Genomic DNA, 21764 nt, shown 5'->3' on the forward strand with positions numbered 1-21764 from the left:
AGCATAACTAAATGGTGGCTGTGGTCTACCATTTTGTACACAAATCAAACAATGTACTTTAAATCTATTCGGATTATCCGGCATAGCTTCTTTCGAAAAATATGTCCACACGTGCGATGATTGTCTCGAACTCGTAGCACCTACAGAAATTAAAAAACGAATAAAATTAAAAACGAAATGGTGAGAGTGATAATTTAGAATATATGATGAAAACTACGATAAATCCGGCATTTAGAAAAATTCCTAGAAACACACTAAAACGGCACACAATAACACAATATCATTGCGCTAGAGCACAATTAATTGAATTTTTTCGAGAATTTGATGGTATGGTTTCGTTAACTAGTGATTGTTGGAGTTCGAGTCAAGGTGAGCCTTATATATGTGTTACCGTTCATTGGATTGGTGTCGAATACATGTTACAAAAACGAATTATTGCATTTGATGTTATGGACGAATCACACACCGGTTATAATATTATGTCTAGAATTTTAGATACAATTAAAGAATTTAATTTGTTTAACAAGGTATTCACAATTTTCTTAGATAATGCTGCTAATAACAACAAATGTATTAATTATATTAGGACCGAAATTCCTTTAGTTTTAGATGGAGTATTTTTACACATTAGATGTTGTGCTCACATAGTTAACTTAACGGCTCAAGTAGGAATTCAACAAATAACTAATTTATTAGAACCTATTAGGAAGGTAATTAAGTATCTACGTTTGGCGGGTAAATATAGGTCTAGGTACAAGAAATTGTGTAAAGAAAATGGACTAAGGCCGAAAAAATGGGGTATCGATTGTCCTACAAGATGGAGTTCGACATATAAATTACTTGTTGAAGCAATTAAATATAAACCCATTATTACCATCTTATATAACGACGATCCAATTCACCAATACGAAGGAGGAATTATTACCGAGGAAGATTGGGAATTAGCATCTACTGTACGTGACATACTTTATTGTTTTGCGCATGCTACTAAAGTTTTTTCTTATGTTTATGAACCAAATGTACACCATTGTATCATTGAATGTGTTAGTATTGTTACTACTTTAAAGGAATACGAAGAAAATGATAATTTTAGTGATATTATTAAGGATATGAAAATTAAATGGATCGAATACTTTACCGAATTTCCGTATATTTATGGTATTGCATGTCTTCTTGATCCCGGTGTTAGGAAGGAAGGTTTAGAAAATATGTTAGAACATTATTATGCTGTGTTAGGAGTTTCATATAATCATGTTTTATATGTAACTAATTGTTTAAATTTGTTGTTTCGTCTTATAGATATGTATGCTCCAAAAACTCAAAGTACTATACCACCAAAGAGTAGTAATACTTCTAGTAGGTTTAGTAGTACCATTTCATCTATACTAACCAAAAAACAAAAATGTAGAATTTCCCAGTCATCTACCGTACCTTCTTCTGCCACTAGTATGGTTCACGAATTTTTTTCATATAGTTATGAGTTAAATGATGATTTTGATATACTAACATGGTGGAAGAATCATGAGTTACAATTTCCGGTTTTAGCAAAAATTGCAAAGGATATTTTAGTTGTCCCCGCTTCTACAATTGCGTCCGAGTCCGCTTTTAGTGCAGGCAGAAGAGTGTTAGATGAGAAGAGATCCAGTCTTGCGCCAGACGTTGTAAAAATTTTAGTTTGCAAAAAAGATTGGGATCAAGCCGATAAAAGACAACAAGGAAGGAAAGAAGACTCTGACGATGACGACGAGCCATGGATGACAATGGATACTTCATCCGAATCGGGAACCTCAACTAGCGAACAACTTTAGAACAAATATTTAATGTAATTTTTTTTTAAGTTTTAATATCATTTGATTTGTAATTTTTTAATGTTTGATACGGTTTGTTCCGTTTTTTAGAGAGAGAGGAGTCCTCTCACATCATTTGTAATTTTCTTTAATGTTTTAATATTATTTCATTTGTAATTTTTTAATGTTTGATGCGGTTTGTTCCATTTTTTTAGAGAGGAGTCCTCTCACATAATTTGTAATTTTTTCATATTAATAAAATTTATAAGAGTTACCGTCCTCTTTTTCACCAAAAACTTAAAATAATATTGATAGAATACGATTAGAAAATAAAATTACGAGGACAAGATTTCATTATTTTAATATTAAATTTAACTAATATATGTCATTAGTTGAATTTATAAATTACTTTCTGGAATTAAAAAAAATGCGTATCATCGTGACAAGCAAGTAATTAGCACTAATAATTTCAACTAAATTTAAGCACCAATTTTCCAGATCAATAAAACCGAATTATTGCAAGTGTTTCCATTGAGCAATCATTGCTCTCTCTCTCGGACAAAATAAAGCCCGCCTGCAAAACCGCCCGCCTGCAAACCGCCCGCCACTAGCCTGCGCAACACGCGGCCCGCCTGATCAACCCATGGCCCGCTTAGCACGCCCACGAGCTTAGTGCTGAATACGAACTAACTTCTATCGGTTCAAGCACAGCCCGGCCCGGTTCGTTTAATTACTGTGTCGGGTTAGTGTTCATTTTCTCCGGTTCCAACCCGCTCCCAACCCGGCCCCGGCACGCACGACCCGCACTACTGGCCACCTAACACACAACCAACTGTGAAAGCATGGGATCATCACGAGAGAGACACGGTCACTGTTACCGACATAGAAGACAACCTGGTTCATTGTATAATTCTCAAGCCATGAGATTTAATTCTCCTTTCTGGAAATTGCAATCTCTTTACATCTGGTTCTCTTAGTTAGAGGTAAATATCCCTTTCCTACCGAAACATAAATACACTTCTTTCCATGAAGTATCAAATCTCCATCGATTGCTTTCATGGATGTAAAAGAGACCATATGTAGTTAGCTTTCATTATTATTAGGGTATGACTTCTGTACTGCTTGTACCGCAACAGGATTCGTAGTTCATTCATCTTGTATGTATGTTCACTATAGTATAGCACCAGGAAAAACAATTCCTAGGGAAGTACAAACTCAAGAAAAACAATTACTAATGGGATATCCACATTAAAATCAGTGAGAGCAGAGTAGCCTTTAGTTCATCTATGTCCTCGAGCAATCCTCATTCTCAAGATTCCTTCTCTGTATCTCAAACTGCAAATCTGCATCCAATATTATGCAAATATGAGGCTCTGCAGAAATCAAAAATATTGCTGCTGCAACTTAAGAGAACGATATAAGAAAAAGAAAGACTGCAACCAAGTCAACCTGGGAAATTTAAAAAATTAAAAGACTTTTACATACACTTGTTACACTAATTGTATTTTTCTTATCTGATTCTATGGTGTACTTTATATGGGATGAGTTTTACCAGTGAAGAGGGTGCTCATAACAAAAGGCCCAGGTGATTATTACAAAAATTACATGCTCCATTTATACATGCCAGAAAAACGACAAATATATATAAGTGAAAACAGTGGAAATAACAACCAGAGGAATTCATAATCACTCACAAGTCACAAGTCAGAATGGCTAAAGAAGCTACTAAATCTTTTTATAAAGTATAAAGCTACGTATTGCAACCTGCAGAAATTTTAACTAATAACTGCAAAATGAATAGTAACACAACTTAACCAAAAAAAATAAAATAAGTAACACGACTTAATTATGAGGCCTATAGATACCAATAGAATAGCATAATCTAAACATAGCAATTTGACACCTCAGTTGGTACAGTAAAGATCTTCAAGTAACTCTTCCACAAATGCAGACCCAGAATTGCACTGTAAACTATTCTTTGTAGTTATATATCACTTTTAATTCATTTTCAAGTACTGTATTACTTTTCTAAACAACAGTCTCCACTTCACAACTCTATCATTTGTCGTCTTTCAAAATACAACGGCCAACGGGACATTGCATAATAAAATTGTTGTTTAGTTTACGAGACAAAGAAGTCATCTGGCCCTCCAGTAGGCATGTTAAATCTCACAGTAGGTACATTTGATTATCACCAAGACGTGGAATGCAGATATCGATCTCTGAAGATATTGTCTCACACAAGTCAAGCCTAGCACATTTGGGATTCCCAAACAACATTCTACATGAAATGTCTACTGCCAGTTGAGCCACCTTCTCACTAATGTCAACCACCTCACCCACCTCCGCAGATTTTTTTAGTGACTCAACCAGTAAACCCAGCTCCTTCTTTTTCAGCCCTGCAAATGAGTCAATATACAGTAGGTGTTGCTGAGAAGCTCTAATGTCCGCCAGTACACGCCATAGTAAGTACCTTTGCCTTGGTGCCATACCGCAAATGATCTACCGCCAGAGATTTGGACGGTTGGGAAAAATGGCATCATTAGTCTTAAGGAAGAGCTCGGAAGCAGCTGATGATGAGACTACAATGGTGGGAACGGAGGCATGGTGGAGGGACATTATGGGACCGTACGTACTTTGGGACAGTTTGAAGAGGGTCCTGTGGAGGAGTTTTCCTAACATGTGAAGGTGAACAATAAGCAACCTAAGGGACCGGGAGGTGGTTCCTGGTGGCAGTGCAGGGTCATGGAAAGAAAAGTATAGCATAGATGGAGAAACAGCCAGAAGGCTCCTATCAGTACCAAAAGATTTCCAAAATCGGTGGGAGACATTCTCAGGAGTAGAGTGCTTGTTTGTCAAAGAAAGGTTTTCACTTGTACTTATAAGTTATAGTCGTGTTCAAATACTAATATTTTATGAAGATACATACTATAAGCTCATTACAGCCATCTAACATTGATATAAGCCAATCGTGTAGATAACTTAGGGTCTAAAATTGGTTATTTATCGTAATTGTAAGCAGAAGTTTATAGTAACTTATAGTAACGCAACTCTGATGTGTCTTAAAATTTAACTGCCTCATTTCCAACAGATCCTTTCCTTCTTGGTCAATGACAACCACATTGTCATCATACTGTAATTTCATACAGCTATCGCTTTCGAGTTTTTACAAGTACGGACAATTACAGCTTTGACAATCTCTGATCTTGCTTGGGGCATATTCAGCTCTGATTATTTGATTACAACAACATCAGCTATAGCATATCCTTGTGTCATGTGATCACGGTCAATTCTACTTTTCACATTTCAGAGTAAGGTTGACACAATCTCTAGTCCTAGAATTTTTGTGTATCTGTATACTTTTCTCCCTTTCTAAAATATAGTTTCGAAGTTATCAAGTTTGAGATCTATTTCATTTTGATGTAAATACTTCTTCAATCTTAATTTGACAAGCTAAGGCGCAGGATTTTCATAGAAACAATACACTTAACCATAAACATTTGAAGTATCCCTTAAACAATATAGCTAAGCTCTTATTAAAAATTATATACATGTAAATTTAATTACACATCTTGTTTCCGATACAGACCACTATTTTTTGAAAAGTATGTTTTTCATGAGAATAACATTGCTAAACAAATCGCTCATCTAAGAAAACAAACTATATAGATATCAAACATACTATTAGAGCTGATATTTTCAACAAAAGATTGGCTGAAGTCAAGAAGAGTGGATCAACTTAGAGTCATAATTTAATCAAACGAACACTATGTTGGCTGATTAGGGAAAATAAAAAGAAAAGGTAAGACATAAGCATACCAGCAACCAAATTCTGATTAGGGAAAATAAAAAGAAAAGGTAAGAAATAAGCAAACCAGTAATCAAATTCTATATCATTAGATTTAACAAACAAGATCATGCATGGAACAGCTACCAAATTCAGTTTTGTGGAGGAAAATTAAAGAACCGTCACCTAACTCAAGTCTGCAAGAAAGTTCAATTACGGATATTTGTCATCCATAGAGTGGGTACACTTGCTAACATGATAGTTGATATATGGAAGAGAATTTTGTCATTATTCATCTTCTTATTAACAGTTCTCTCTGTAATTCTTTTCATCCAAAATAAAGTTCGAGTTATGAGTTTACAAAACATAAACTATTACGAAAGTTAAAAGAAAGAAGAACATCATAATGTGGTAGCCAAGGATGTCCATATATGTATATCTTCAAATTTTCCCTTAGACATCTATAATTAAGTATTCGTACCTCTCCAGGCCTTTCTAATAAAGATATACTGAAAAGTAAATTCTTTAAGATAAAAAGAGCATCAATATTGATAATGAGTTTCAGTACTTCAGGTCTTTATGTCGACTTCAATCTAATGAATCAATTCTCAAAAACTGTTGTGGATAATGGATTCATAGTCCATTTATCTCATTTGTACATCTACAGTAAAATATCATCAGGGAAAAAAAATCAGGGGAAGTATTAACTCAGAAAAAGATTACCACTGGGGCAATCACATTGAAATAACTGAAAGTAGTGTAGCCTTTAGTTCGTCTATGTCCTTGAGCAATTTTTCATTCTCTAGATTCCCACTCTGTATCTCAAAGTGCAAAGCTGCATTCAACATGTTATGCATATGAAGGTAAACAGATATCAAAATTTTATTGATGCAGCTTGAGATAATTATACTAGGAAGGCTACAGCTAATACAACCTGGGACACGTAACATTTTTTAGCAATTTCATGTAGCATCAATGAAATTGTAACTTCAACAAGATATCACTCCCCAGTTACCGAAACAGAAATTCATCGAAGATTACAGAATAGCATTATACAAACATGAGGATTTATTACCGGAGTTGGTATGATGAAGATCTTCAAGTAAATCTTCCACAAATGCTGACACAGAATTTTGCAGTGAACTGTTTTTCATAGTTAACAGTTTAATTTCATCTTCAAGATTTGCTTTTTGAGACAACACAGTCTTCATTTCACAATTTTCTCCCTGGTCAATACCTTTCTGAAAATTTAGGCAAGATGAAATAAAATCTTCCCTGTCATGACAAAATAAGTGACTTAAATCAAAATCAATATATATAACTGTGGAGATGGTATATGTTATGTATTATTACCCAAATATCAAGTATACTATAGAAACGTAGAAACATGAATTTTTTAATGTTCGAGTAACTGCGTGTCTAAAAGATCTGAAAAACCACTTACAAATGTGATCATCCAATTTGAGCTACTGTTAATATAAAGCGCAAACAATACACAAACCATTCTCACATGTCAACCAAGCATCTTGATAAGCTTACACGAGCAATTACACGGAAATAAAAGAGAGGCAAACATCAGGGATTAAGGATTAGAAATATAGGCAAATAAGTAGATCATCCTAAGGTTTCAAATGAAGTTACCTAGCAAATTGGATATCTTCAGAGATTATAAAAATATTGTATAATGTCCAATAAGTCTGCTGAGAGATAAGGAATATCGCCCTTCTTTATCATTACATAAATCTAAGGGCACCCTTTGGTCTTCACAAAATAAAACTGGGACGACAGGAAGTTCAATGAAAAAAATACTGTGTGAATGAGCAATATCTTGACAAAGCACCAAAAACATACTGGTAATATAGAGACTATAAAGTGAATTCCTCAGTGCATTCCGGTTCCCAAGCATTAAACATAAATATAACACATCAAGAATCTAGTGGACATAGATTGTACATGTACGCAAGATAATGAATCTAGTGAACGTAGATTGCATATGTATGGTAGATAATAAATCTTGTAAACATAAATTCTATATGTATGCTACACTAGATTCCAGCAGAGAATAGTAAATACTTGGCCTTTATTCACCAAGGTAAACTTTCTCAAAGAAAGGCAAACATTTTTTTTGATAATTGCACAACCAAGTATTATGTTGTGAAGTTGTATTTTGTATCGAATTGTAGATAGCATAATTTTTACCAAAATCACATTCGTAACAGTTAAGTAAGATACATTCAAACACCAAGGGTTTATATATACTTCAGTACTTACTGCTTCTTGTTCATTTCTTCACATATTTCATCCCACTTGATCCTTAGAGAAGACAGCTCTGTCTTCAACCCTTTAATTGAAGCCATCGAATCAGCTACAAAACAAATTAATCAAATAAAATTGAAAAGATAATACAATTGACATGTATAATGTCAATTAAGTTGCATATCGTACTAAACACATGATGTAGTTGTTTAAGTAAACATCACACGCAATTTCTTCCAATAGTTGCCTACATAAGCATCGAATAGAACTTCCTTTAAAATTTGCTAAAAGCATGGCATGTTCGGTTGTGTTACCCCTCAAAAAAAAATTATCGTAACTCATTACACTTATACTCCCTTCGTCCCAAATTACAAGTCCATTTGACTTTTTACGCGTACTTTAAGACTTATAAAAGTCATAGCTCCGGATAATATTTTCTAAAATTTCTTTTCTTGAATTAAAATTTAATATGTATACTTTTACTCAAAAAGAGAAAATTTGAAAAATAACTTGTGGAGCTATCATTTTTATTCATGTTAAAATACGCGTAAAAAATCAAAGCGACTAGTATTTTGGGACGGAGGGAGTAACTCATATTGAACATAACTTACCTGTAATTTAAACGAAAAACAAACTTTAGCAACTAAGAAAAACTATTAAATGTTGTAGAATAGGTAAACTAAAGTACACAAAAAAAAAAAAGAACTGCGAAAAATTGGTCAAATTTAAACAATAATCAACCTAGATACACAATCAACAACAGTATCATCACTTAACTAATAATAAAAAAAATGAAAATATCGAAAAATGAAATTACAAGTAACAGCCATGAATCCGTTAATTTCGAAATGCAAGTGGTACAAAGTCCCGGTCAATTCCGATTCCCAAACCGCATACTCCGTCTCAATCTCACAACACTTTACAATCTCCGATTCAATTTCTCTAGTTATCTGATAATTCGATTCAATTTCTTCATTTACCTGTACTTAAAAACATCAATGTAATCATACGATCCACAAAATTACATATATATGTAATGAATGAATTGAGGTCAATCACCTGATCAAGCATATCTTTAAGAAGAGAGATTTCGCATAAAATGGCGCCGGAATCCTCCATTTTTGTGCCTTTCAATTTTTTATTTTCGCGCCTTTTTATAAGCTTTACCTTGTTACTAACTTACTATTACTATAGACTGGATTCTATTTGGATCGTTGATTTACAAACTGGATATGGGCCGGGTTGAATCCATATTCTGTTTCATAAATTAACATATTCTGTTTCAGGAAATTGTTGCATTTTGTCATTTTTTTAACAAATCAAATTTTAATACGATAATAAATATATTTTCGACTACTATAAAAGTGACCCTGTTTCCGTCAAATTAATATCAAACCAACCAAATCCAATCATTGTAAACCAAAAAAAAATCGAAATAACTATGTTTACCGGTTAAAACAAGTCTAATACAAAATGTAAAATAGTTATAACTTTTGCTATAATTTGAAATTAAAATGTTTTTTTTTGTTGTTAAAATAGAAATTCAACCCCAATTTTAGTTTCATTTTACATCCAAATAATTTCTAATTTAACTAATATTTATCTCTCTATTCTAAATTTTATATAAAATTCATTATTGTCCATGCCATTTATATGGTATGAATACATAAATGCATCACTGATTTCAAATTTGTTTTCAAATTTGTGATCAAAGTATGCATTTATGCATATTTGTATTTGAGCATAGAACCTCTTTGGATATGCATTTATGCATATTTGTATTTGAGCATAGAACATCTTTGGAGTTAAAGATTTTAGCAGTATACCATTTGTAGTATTGCATTGAGCTTGCTCTTATAAACGGAAACAAACATGAAAAAACAATCAAATAAACGGGAAGAGTTCTACGTTTTGCTTCAAAAGCAAAGCTAACTCATTCTAGTTTATTTTGGTATCTTAATGTGTGCCAGTAAAAGGTCACGAGTTCCTTTAGATTAATACAATCAAGCAAATCACTGTCCAGACATAAAACTGAATATTAAGTTCTTACAGATCACCTTCTGAGAAACACGTAATATTGATCTCCGGAAATTATGACTGCCGAAGACTCGGTATGGCTACAAGATGATTTGCTCTTGGCATAGTCAGACCAAAACTTTCATCCATATTTAACCCATTAGGTGATATGCCCAAAGGTAGCTCCCAATCGAAGTTGTGTACCAACTGAGCTACTACCAGTTTTATATATACAATGCCCAAGTGTATACCTGGACAACCTCTTCTTCCTGAACCAAAAGGTATAAGTTGAAAACTTTTTCCCCGGAGATCTATGTTAGTACCAACAAATCTCTCCGGAAGGAATTCTTCAACATTTCCAGACCAAATTCTAGGGTCTCGTCCTATGCCCCAAGTATTCACAAGAATGCGTGATTTATTTGGTATGTAATATCCATCTATCAAAATGTCTCTTATCGACTCATGAGGAACTAATAGCGGTGCAACTGGATGCAGTCTCATGCTTTCTTTGACAACCATATCTAGGTAAATAAGTTTTGATAAATCTGACTCTTCCACAAATTCGCGATTTGGTCTGACGTTCCCAATTTCTTGTTGAACTAGTTTCATCACTCTTGGGTGTCGTATAAGTTCTGACATGACCCACTCAATTGCAGTTTGAGAAGTATCAATGGCTGCAAAAAGCATGTCCAAGAGGATTGCTTTGATATTAGATCGATTAATGTTCTGCGCTAACGGCTCATGAGTACTTGTGGGGTTGTTTCTCAATGATAAAATGGCATCCAAAAAGTCCCTGTTTAGTTTTTCAGAGTCATTAGAAGCATCCATTTCATGATCATCAATGATAGTTTCCAAGATTTTGTCTGCTGCCCTGCTAGTAACTTTGAGCCGCCTACTTAATCCCTGATGCCAAAACAAAATAAAATAGCACTTGAGTGATTCTATATTATTGTTCAGAATAATTTCAAGTTCATGTGCTAGCATGAAGGAGATTTTTTCACTATTTGCTCTTTGTCGAAAATTATTGCAAAGGCACTTTCTAGATAAGACATTGGATTTTATTTCAGAAATATATATACTTGAATTATATCATTAAATAGAATTGCCAAGAAGATACCAAATGACTAACAATTCCTTTTAATCATAACATGTGAATTTCCTTTATGTTTTATGAGATCAAGCAATCAACATATGAAGTAAAACATTGACGTCACCTTCAAATTTTAAAAAATAAATGTTGTAGTTTTGAAGTCATTTTACCTGAAGATCAAGTGGCCCCAGAATTGGGATAAAATCGGCAATACTGAAGGTTCCCATAATCTCTGCCAATTCGTGTAATACCTTACTCAAGTTAAACCTGTCATCTCTGCTCTTTCCAAACAACATTCTACAAGTCATATCTTCTATTAGACGCGATACTGTCTCGCTAAGGTTCACTATGGCACGTGCCTCTGCAGCTTTTTTTAATGACTCCACCACCAGCCTCAGTTCCTCCCTTCTCAGACCCGCCATGGAGTCGATCTTGGTGGCACTGAGAAACTCCAATGTGCAAAACTTTCTCACGCTGCGCCAGTAGGGGCCATACTGATCACTAAATCCCATTGCTTTGGTGCCATTGGATAAGTAATAAGCGGCTTGAGATTTGGGACGGCTAGCAAAAACGGTGTCGTGGGTCTTGAGGAAGAGCTCGGCTGCAGATGGAGATGAGATGATAATGGTAGGGACAGAGCCAAGGCGGAGGGACATTATGTGACCATATTTTTGTGACAGCTTGTAGAGAGTGCGGGGAGGAAACTTTCCTAACATGTGGAGGTGACCTACAAGCGGTAAACCAGGAGGACCTGGTGGTAGCTTGCGGCGGCGGAGCGGGGTATTGGTGAAGATGGTTCGGACAAAATGGATGGACGAACAAACCACTCCTACCAGAACCAAAAGAACGGTAAAATCGGTGGGAGACATTTTATAAGTTTTAGTGTTCAGGTTAGTGTTAAGGTTTAACATCAACTTAAAGGGTTTTCGCCACATCTTAAGTTTACTAACAAGATGCGTGTTATCATTTCACATTTTAGTGAGATGGAGCTTAGCCAAAAGCATATTTGTTCGTATCTTTCTTCTATATTTATTGTTCAAATTTTAGCCACATAATCTACAACAAATCTACAAATTGGGTGGATCGGTTTGGTTCTCACATATTTAAGGACGGTGATCAAAAATAAAAAAGGACAAAGACAAAGCCGCCTAACTGCCATAATGTAAGGCCTAACTCTGACCTGATAATTCCTAACTACAAAATCCAATATCTAGATGTTACACTGATGACTAGTTTGCAACGTGATATTATTAGAAGTTATCGACAACTAGTTTGCGACTTATTAATGATTAGTCCTGGTCCAATTTCAACAACAATGTTCCACCACATCAAGAAATGATTAGTCCTGGTCCAATTTCAACAACAATGTTCCACCACATCAAGAAGAACTTCAAACCAGTAAATCAAAATGCTATTATCGACACAAATAACAGTAGCATAAAACTACACATATACCAGAGTAATGAAGCCAGTAAATCCTTAACTTCAAATGCAACTGTAACAAAGATACCAAGATGCACACAACCAACCAACATCTTATTGTTTAAGAAACGGGTAAATTGCAGTAATATATGGCACAAAGTAGTTGAAAACTAAAAATATTTACCAATTAAAATCCAACACCAGAAAAACCATTTATGGTCAGTACAACATTTTAGTTTTAATGATTTTTACCCATCTACGGCATTTCAGTTGAAGCAGCCACAGAGTGAAGTGAGACATTGTTAAGCCTCTCCAAGGCCAAAACCAAAGCTTGAATACCCAAATCACCTTCCCCGTGAGCTTGAAGCGAAACATAAAGCTGTTGCGCCAAGGCTAATCCAGGCAACGCAATACCCATGTTCTGACACTCCCTCAAACAAATCCCTAAATCTTTAACAAAATGATTAACATAAAAGCGGGCCTCGAAATCTCTCTTCAAAATCCTAGTCCCATAAGAATCAAGTAACTTGGAACCAGCAGCACCCGTCGAAATAGCATCTAAAAACAAAGGTAAGTCCAAACCCGCCTTATACGCATAAATCATTCCTTCGATTAATCCAACCATAGTCGATGCAATTGCAACTTGATTAGCTAGTTTCGCAAATTGGCCTTTCCCAGACTCACCCATATAACTAACCTTTCCAAGAAGATTAAATATATGAGATAATGTATCTATAACCTTCTTATCGCCTCCGGCAAATATCGAAAGAGTCCCATTGCGGGCCCCACGGTCACCGCCGGAGACCGGAGCGTCGATTGAGAAGCAACCTTTGGCGCCTGCATTTTCTGAGATTTCGACGGCTAGAGAGGGGTCGGAGGTTGTCATGTCGACGAGAATTCCACCGGAATTAAGGCCGGAGAGAGCGCCGGAAGTAGGGTGGAGCATGACATGGCGGACGTCGGAAGGGTAACCTACGATAGAGAAAACGACGTCAGATTGAGAAGCGACGTCAGAGGGAGATGAGGCCCAGTTAGCACCCAGGTCAAGTAGGGGCCGGGCTTTGGATTGGGTGCGATTGAAGATGGTGAGAGTGTAGCCGGCTTTGAGTAAGTGGGTGCACATTGAACGACCCATTACGCCAGTACCGATCCAGCCCACACGTGTGGTGGATGCCTCGGTGGTCATGCTGCGGTGGAGATGGGTGGTCGTCGTTTGGGATATTTTACAAATTAATGGCAGTCTCATTTCATTGTATCCGTTTATTTATATTCATGTCTTCTGTTTGATACAAGTCTCCTGCTTGTATGGTAAGGACAATCCTAAACGGTAGATTCTGAATCCTTCCTAGGAGAAATCCGTTTCTATGTTGGATACGATGTCGGTGTCATCATGGATATCATTCTCAGGCCTACTCGGCGAGTCTATCACATAGCTGATATTAGGTTGTGGGCTACATGACCCACTTTGGGTCGTGGTCATCTCAATCTGCTCGAATTATCAAAACTCATATTGGGTCGTAACTGTAACGACCTACTTTGGGTCATGGCATCACGGGTTTGACAAATCAACTTTAGGACATAATTAACTCAACATTAATTGTGTATTTACGAATTAATTTTCATCCATATCATTTGCCCCCAACTTTCGGGAAAATTTCTTGAGTTTCGTGGAAGTTATAGTGGTCCAATCGTGACTCAAGAGTAGTTTCGGCCCTTCTTGGGTTCGGTCATATTTTAAAGTGTGGAGCGGCTTACACATTCACAGTGACTTATTTATTTTTCAAGTGATATTTAACTTTTTAGGTCTTTACCAGGCTAATTGAATAGTGTTTAATACTAAACCACCCTAATCGAGGCTATACATCGGACGTTGATCACCTTTAACCTTTGTCAAGGTTAATTATAAGGTGAAAGCCACTAACAGACCTTAATCGAGGTTAATCGACCTTAAACACGGCTAATCGGCCCTAATCGAGGCTAACTTCAAGATAAAAGCTGTTAATCAGGATCATTGTAGCCTAACTTTGAGCCAAAGTACGCTAGTTGGCCTTAAACGCGGTTAATTGGCCCTAAACGGGGCTAATTATTGAGCGTACGTTGTTAATTTACCTTAATATAGGATAATTATGAACTACGTTACGCTAATTGGCCTTAAACACAACTAATTGGCCCTAATCGGGGTAATTATTGAACGTAAGTTGTTAATTAACCTTAATATGGGCTAAATGTGAACTATATTACGCTAATTTGCCTTAATCGCGGCTAATCGGCCTTAATCTGGGCTAATTATTGAGTGTAAGTTGTTAATTAACCTTAATAGAGGCTAAATATGAACTATATTACGCCAATTGGCCTTAATCGCGGCTAATCGGCCCTAATCGGGGCTAATTATTGAGCGTAAGTTGTTAATTAACCTTAATATAGGCTAAATATGAACTATATTACGCTAATTGGCCTTAATCACGGCTAATCGGCCATAATCGGGGATAATTATTGTCTAATTTTCACTAATTAGCCCTAATTAGGGCTAATTAGTAAATCTGAAAATTTCGATTTTTCGGTGAAAATCATCAAAAAATTACGTCCGTGTTTGCCTTGGTGCACCAAAAATTTCATTCGTGGTCACGACGGGGGAGCTGATTTTCCATTGTCTCAGCAACGGAGGGATAAGGGCTCCTCTAGAGCCTACTCTTCCAAGTCCACTCTTCTGAGATTTTCCATCGTCTCATCAACGGAAGGATAAGGAGTTCTCTGGAGCCTACTCTTCCAAGTCCACTATTCTGGGATTTTCCATCGTCTAAGCAACGGAGGGATAAGGGCTCCTCTGGAGCCCACTCTTCTGAGAGATTTGTCTGTGGTTGCGATGACCTTTTCTTTTTTTCGTCTTCGTTTAGGCGACGGTGGTCGAGGAGCTCCCTGGAGGCCACTCGGCCAGAGCTACTCGGCCAGGAGTGGCCACCGTGCCCCCCTTGGCTGAAAATTTTCACCCTTTTTTCGTCACCGTCTAGGCGACAGTGGCCGAGGGGCTCCCCAGGAGGCCGAGCCACTCGGCCAAAGCTACTCGGCTAGGGGTGGCCATTATGACCCCCTTGGCTGAAAATTTTCACCCTTTTTTTCGTCGCCGTCTAGGCGACGGTGGCCAAGGGGCTCCCCTGGAGGCCACTCGCCCAGAGCTACTCGGCCAGGGGTGGTCATCATGCCCCCCTTGGCTGAAAATTTCACCCTTTTTTTGTCGTTGTCTAGGCGACGGTGGTCGAGGGGCTCCACTAGAGGCCACTCGGCCTGGGGGTGTTTCATGCCCCCCAGCTCGGCTAGTGGGTGTGATCGTGGCCTCCTTGACTAATTTTTCAAAAAATCCTTTTATTTTTTGTTGGATGGCTATCTCCTACTCAGTCGGGGCTCCTCTGGAGCCTCATTGGCCAACGATACCCGTCCTTAAAGCTTCGGCTTGGTTGTGATTCTCTTACATGGCTGGAAAGCCTTCAAGTGTAATCTTGCCCTTCCAACTCCACTCTTCCGAGAGTGTTCGGGGTGACTATCAAGGCTGAAAAGCCTTCAAATATAATCTTACTCTTCCAAGTCCACTTTTCCAAGAGTGTTCGGGGTGACTACCACGGTTGAAAAGCCTTCAAATGTAATCTTACTCTTCCGAGTCCACTCTTTCAAGAGTGTTTGGGATGAGTACCATGACTGAAAAGCCTTCAAATGTAATCTTACTCTTTCGAGTCAACTCTAACAAGTGTGTTCGGAGTAGGCATCCTAGTCGGCTGAAAAGCCTTCCAATTAGCCTACACGGTTGAGTACACTCTTCCGGAGGTAAGCGGAGTAGGCGTCCTAGTCGGCTGAAGAGCCTTCCAATAAGCCTACACAACTGAGTTTACATTGACCCACTTTGATCTTGGTGGTGTTCATAGACACTTGTTCGTGACCGTGGACATCTTAGTAGGTTGAGAAGTTTTGATCGTGATTATGGATACTTGGTCGGCTGAAGGCCTTCCCGGGAGGCTACTCAGCCTCTTCTTCAATGACCTTTGGTTGTGACCGAGGAGGTTCCAACATGGTTGTGGTTGGCCAATAACTCGAGTCTTGAGTTTTTGAACTTCATCTTTTTACTAATCTTGACGATTAATGAAGTTAATCTTTGATCAAGGTTAAACCTTGAGTTTTTGGACAACATGTCTCGATCATATTCATGATGGGCCTTGATCATGAATTACCACGTTCGTGTTCGTAACGGGCCTTGAACTTCATATAGAATTCCGTTATTTCAAACTCTCTATGATTTTTCAATCCAGAAGGCATTTTCGGTTCTAGTTTGCTAAGATGTCTGAAAAAGTTAAACCACCTCTAACTTTTGTGGCTGAGATGATGGCAAAACGAGGCAAGGCTAGGTAAAATAAAGGTAGAGTTTATGTCCCGCCTTTGTTTTATAATCCTTTCTTTGATATTATGAAGATTTTATTGAACGGGGGGCAGATGCCTTCTTAAATAACACTGAACCCGACTCATTTTATCATTCATGTAAAATGAGTGAGTCGGATGTGAGGGAATTTAAGGAAAATTATAGCTTTCCAAGTTGTATATAAAGTTTGTGAGCCGAACTATATCGACATAACTTGTAACTGGGATCGAGTGAATCTATGTGTTTTTAAACGAGCCTTCGTGGCTAGGTTGAGGTTCCCGGTCCATCCTTTTATTTGTTAGCTGAGCTCAATGTTCACCCTTGTCAACTATATACAAATGCTTGAAGGGGATCGGGTTTGAGCTTTACTGTGTACAAGATAGTTCGCACTTTATACATGTCCTTAATACTTAAGAACGGTGAAGCGATTTCACTATCGGGTCTTCATGACTTAAAAAAATCTTGTTAAAACTGGCCTTACATGCCTTTCTTCTTTGATGTGAGTTTGATACTTCAACTTATTTATTCAACAGGGGCATAGTCATCTTAAGGACTGTCTTAGAGGTGGGTCGGCCTCCTTAGGTCGGCTAGAGTCCCTTTCGAGGGATGTCTGGTTGGCCAAGGCCTTTCTTGAAGGTTCATCGGCCTTCTTTGGTCGGTTGGAGTCTGTTACATAGACTTTAGTCGATCGAATGTCGTCTTGTGATGCTAGATATAATAAACCTTATGATTTGAAGTGTGCCAATTTCAAGGCACTTTATCACCGCTCAAGGTTTCTAGCTTGAAGGATCCTTGTCCTAGTGTCTTCTTGACCTTATAAAGTCCTTCCTAATTTGGGGCTAGCTTCCCTTTCTCGCCAACTCCTAATGCCTCAATCTTTCTCAAGACCAAGTCTCCTTAATGAAAGAACCTTTATTTAACCCTTCTATTGTATTAGAGGGATGCTCTACGTTGATGCTCTGCATTACGGGCGTTGGCTTCATCTCGAACCTCATCAATGAGGTCGAGGGCGAGCCTCATGCCTTCTTTATTAGTTTCAGGTTTAAATGCTTCAAACCTCAGTGATTCGTGGGTGATCTCAAGAGGATCTACTATCTCGGCTCCGTAGGCTAGCATGAGCGGGGTAGCTTCAGTTGTAACTTTGCAAGTATTACGATATGCCCAGAGTATAGGTAGCAAATCGTTCACTCAAGTGTTTCTTGATCATTCAACCCTCTTCTTGAGTCCATCAAGGATGATTCGATTAGCGACCTCTTCTTGACGGGATGAGCAACTGAGGTGAATCGAAGTTCTATGTTGTTGTCATTACAATACTCCTTGAATTCTTCGTTGTCAAACTGTCACCCATTATCCATAACAAGGATGTGTGGGCTTCCAAACCTGCATATCACATTCTCCCAGAAAATTTGTGAAATTTGCTTGGTGGTTATCTTGTCCAGTGTCTTGGCCTCAATCCACTTAGTGAAGTAGTCAATGGTGACCAAGATGAACTTTATTTTTCCTGATGCTACAGAAAAGAGACCTAGTATGTCCATTCTCCACTTTACGAAGGGGATGGGGGAGCTAATGGACGTAAGCCTCTCTGGGGGTTTTGAAACTATTGAAGCGTGTCTTTGGCATCTATCACACTTTTTCACATAAGCCTTTGCATCGACTAACATTGTTGGCCAGTAGAATCTCAGCCGGGTTATTTTATGAGCGAGGGCCCTGCTTCCCAAGTGTTATCCACGAATCCCTTCATGGGCTTCTTTCAGTGCCTCATCTGACTCATGACGTCTTAAGCATTTCAAGTATGCGATCACGATAGAAGTTTTGTATAAAAGACCATCGATTAGAGCGTACCTCAATGCTCTCACTAATAACTTGCGTGCCTCTTGGGCATCGTCCGGGAGCCAACCTATCTTAAGAGGGCTCTTAATGGGGTCAATCCAGCAGCTAGTCAAGACAATTGCTGCTATCAAGTTTAATGACATGAATTATCAGGATCCTCAGGACTTGGAAGGAGATACTTCTTGATTTTAGATGAGGCAAACTTGGAAAGGGCATCGGCCGTAGTGTTTTCTTCTCTCAAGACATGTTTTGCGTACCATTCATTAAATTGAGTCTCTATCCCTTTCACAATCTTTAGGTACTTGTCCATGTCATCGTCTTTGGCCTCAAACTCCCCAATGACTTTGGAAACAACGAGCCTTAAGTCTCCATAAATTATAAGACTCCTGGCTCTCACAGCTCTAGCTAAGCCTAACACGGTTATCAAAGCCTCATATTATGCTTCGTTGTTCATAGTTGGGAAGTCCAACTTCAAAACATATTCAATCATGAACCCTTCAGGGCTTTGCAAGACAAGGCATGCACCACTAGATTTTGTTTTGGACGCTCCGTTAAAATGGAGAACCCAATACTCCTTTAGAGTCAAGTCTTCTTCTTTATCCTTTGTTGAGTGGCATTTATGATACTTTATTACGCTCCGTAAAGCTTTGAATTGGTGTTTTGTACTCAAGTTGTTAGTGTTTTTAACGTGTTTTTGTAGTGTTTTTGCATTTCAGGCATTTACCAGGTAACCGGGTGAAGTAGCATGGTTTTAGTGCTAATTTGGTGTTAGGATGGTGCTCAGAATAAAAGTGTGAAAAGACCAACTCAAATCAGCAAGAAAAGAAGAAGCTAGAAGTTTTTACAGAGGCACGGTGCGCCCGCGCTGAAGAAGTGCGCGGCCGCGCCAGGAAGGCAGAATGTCAGTGCGCCCGCACTGAAGCAGCGCGCGGCCGCGCCAGGTCGAGAAAAGAAAATTCGTTTTCATAAGGAGACGTACCAGAGCTTAAGGAAAAGGTGTAAGTAGACCGTAGAGTACAAATCAACCAAGGCGAAGAAGATCTAGTTTATTCTTGTGATTCTTTATTTTAAGTTATAACTTGGATGCTAGTTTTCTTATTCGTGAACCTTTACTCTTGTTTCGTACTTGGTTTTATTATTTGTTATAAAGTCTACGTTTATTATATCATGTTTTCATCGGAACCCACATTGATGATGAGTCCGATTATGGGGTAATCATTATCGTGGGGTTCTAATGGATTTATTTATGGATTTCTTTAGTTAATTCGTTTCGATGCCTTAGTGTGTGGTGATTGTATGATAACCTAGTTTTGGTTATGCTTATTCGTCTTGTGAGCATCGCGGACTTATAAGATAGTGTATTAATCTTTAATGAAGCGAAAGTGAATTTAAGGGTTTAGAACTTGCCATGCTAGCATAGGTTCATGTAATTTTAATGCATGATTTGTAGGTAATTTTAACCATCTTACTTGCCCTATGTAATCACGAGAGATAACTTGTGCATTAACCGTTATGTTGTCAAATTCTATAGACATATAGGGTCTCAATATAATTGGTATATATTCAGCTTCTATCTCTTTTGTGGATGTCTGGTAGTATGGTATTCGTACAACGAAAGTTAGCGTTTATCAGTTTCTGTTATCTGATTAGTGTCATCACCATTACATGCTAAGGTTAAGAACGAAAAGGCTATTGAATGAAGTATTTAATGAAGTTAGAATCCCATGTTTGTGTCATATATTATTCAATTCTCTTTAATCTCTTATTTTATGTTCTTTAGTATAATCTCTTAGTTAATCTTAGTATAAACAATCATAAATTGTTATTCGTCTTAGCATTGGATAATAATCATACTAGTGTTGCATAGATACATTGATTGAAATTAACCTAAACGTATCCCTGTGGGAACGAACTAGAATTTATTCTATATTACTTACGATCGCGTATACTTGCATGAATATTAGTGCGTGTTCTAGCCCTAACAAGTTTTTGGCGCCGTTGCCGGGGATATCGGTGTTAATTTTTAGTTTATGTGTTTGTCATCAATGGTCGTTAAAGTTCAGTGACTCGGACATTGTTACTTACTTAATTCCTTGTCTCGTTTTAGGTAGTCTAGCGAGCGTATATGCATACGCGTTCTCGGTCTCGTAAGAGGACACTGAATCAAGCTGAGGAAGAAGTTGTAGTCGAAGAGAAAGTTGAAGAAGAAATCTTAGTTGAGAAGGAAGAAGAGGCTCTTATTGCAATGGGAGAAACATAAGCGAATCCAAAGGCTTTGATGGACTACTCTCAACCGAAGATCGATGATATTCAGTCTAGCATTCTTCGACCAGCCATCTAGGCTAATACCATTGAGATCAAGTCGAGCACGATTCAGATGATACATAACTCAGTTTAGTTTGGGGGTTCTCCGACAGAAGACCCCAACATGCACATCAGAGATTTCATTGAGATCTGCGACACTTTCAAGTTCAATGGAGTTTCGGAAGATGCTATTAAGTTAAGGCTTTTCTCATTCTCTCTGCGGGATAATGCTAAGTGTTGGTTACATTCTTTACCACCAAGGTCTATCACCAAATGGGAAGATCTTTCCCAGAAGTTCTTAACCAATTTTTTTCCTATGGCGAAGACTGCTGCAATCAGAAACGCATGGACTCAATTTGCTCAGCAATTTGGAGAATCTTTATGCGAGGCTTGGGATTGATATAAGGGGATGCTTAGGAAGTGTCCTCATCATGGGATGTCTGACTGGATGATCATTAGCTGTTTCCATAATGATTAGGGTGCTACTTCTAGACCCATGCTTGATGCAGCATCAAGAGGAGCCTTGTGGCCTAAAAGCTACGATGAAGCTTATGAATTAATTGAACCGATGGCTTCTAATGAAAACCAGAATCCTACTCAGAGACTCACTCAGGGCAAGGTAGCAAGAATTATGGAATTGGATGCAGCTACTTCTATAGCTGCTCACTTTAAGGCTTTGACGATGAAGGTGGATTCTCTGTCTAATTATGGAGTTAATCAGATCACTAGTGTCTATGAGCTTTGTGCCGGTGCCCATGAGACTGATCAGTGTGCCAATTCTAGTGAATCAGCTCAGTTCGTGAGCAACTTTCAGAGGTCGCAGCAACCTGTACCAGCCACCTATCATCCTAACAACCACAATCATCCTAA

At 37.9% G+C, this 21764-nt stretch overlaps 3 protein-coding genes and 1 non-coding gene across 6 annotated transcripts; all 4 read right to left on the reverse strand.

Annotated features, from left to right (window-relative positions):
• Positions 1-2487: 2487 nt before the first annotated feature.
• Positions 2488-9057, reverse strand: LOC141710980 (uncharacterized). Of its 3 annotated transcripts, none has more exons than XM_074513448.1 (6): positions 8890-9054; positions 8648-8810; positions 7846-7939; positions 6650-6849; positions 6283-6409; positions 2490-3130 (listed from the first exon to the last, which is right to left on the reverse strand). In XM_074513448.1, exons 1-5 carry the CDS (start codon positions 8947-8949, stop codon positions 6309-6311), a joined length of 618 nt encoding a protein of 205 aa, XP_074369549.1. In that variant the 5' UTR covers positions 8950-9054; the 3' UTR covers positions 2490-3130; positions 6283-6308. The 3 variants fall into 3 exon arrangements, with proteins under 3 accessions (XP_074369551.1, XP_074369549.1, XP_074369550.1); XM_074513449.1 differs by having other exon boundaries at positions 2491-3130; positions 6298-6409; XM_074513450.1 differs by lacking the exon at positions 6283-6409 and having other exon boundaries at positions 2488-3130; positions 8890-9057.
• Positions 9058-9719: 662 nt separating this feature from the next.
• On the reverse strand, positions 9720-12261 carry LOC141713145 (cytochrome P450 CYP736A12-like). Its single transcript, XM_074516433.1, has 2 exons — positions 11107-12261; positions 9720-10749 (listed from the first exon to the last, which is right to left on the reverse strand). The coding sequence occupies exons 1-2, from the start codon at positions 11869-11871 to the stop codon at positions 9922-9924; spliced, it is 1593 nt and encodes a 530-aa protein (XP_074372534.1). The 5' UTR covers positions 11872-12261; the 3' UTR covers positions 9720-9921.
• Positions 12262-12451: 190 nt separating this feature from the next.
• LOC141713146 (putative 3-hydroxyisobutyrate dehydrogenase-like 1, mitochondrial) lies at positions 12452-13770 on the reverse strand. Its single transcript, XM_074516434.1, has one exon. The coding sequence runs from the start codon at positions 13602-13604 to the stop codon at positions 12615-12617; it is 990 nt and encodes a 329-aa protein (XP_074372535.1). The 5' UTR covers positions 13605-13770; the 3' UTR covers positions 12452-12614.
• Positions 13771-21225: 7455 nt separating this feature from the next.
• On the reverse strand, positions 21226-21332 carry LOC141715738 (small nucleolar RNA R71). Its single transcript, XR_012572489.1, has one exon. It is a non-coding gene; the product is annotated as a small nucleolar RNA R71 (small nucleolar RNA).
• Positions 21333-21764: the final 432 nt, after the last annotated feature.

The sequence above is a fragment of the Apium graveolens genome, chromosome 3 (assembly GCF_009905375.1).
Source record: "Apium graveolens cultivar Ventura chromosome 3, ASM990537v1, whole genome shotgun sequence".
Taxonomy (NCBI): Eukaryota; Viridiplantae; Streptophyta; class Magnoliopsida; order Apiales; family Apiaceae; genus Apium; species Apium graveolens.

Bases quoted from the DNA above. Each gene is read 5' to 3' on its own strand.
- LOC141713146 (XM_074516434.1), bottom strand. From the start codon at position 13,604: ATGAGACTGCCATTAATTTGTAAAATATCCCAAACGACGACCACCCAT.
- LOC141713145 (XM_074516433.1), bottom strand. From the start codon at position 11,871: ATGTGGCGAAAACCCTTTAAGTTGATGTTAAACCTTAACACTAACCTG. The intron at 10,750-11,106 runs GTAAAATGACTT...TTTTGGCATCAG, and splicing joins TGGGGCCACTTGATCTTCAG to GGATTAAGTAGGCGGCTCAA.
- LOC141710980 (XM_074513448.1), bottom strand. From the start codon at position 8,949: ATGGAGGATTCCGGCGCCATTTTATGCGAAATCTCTCTTCTTAAAGAT. The intron at 6,850-7,845 runs GTAAGTACTGAA...TTGTCATGACAG, and splicing joins GAAGAAATGAACAAGAAGCA to GGAAGATTTTATTTCATCTT. The intron at 6,410-6,649 runs GTAATAAATCCT...TGTTGAATGCAG, and splicing joins TCTTCATCATACCAACTCCG to CTTTGCACTTTGAGATACAG.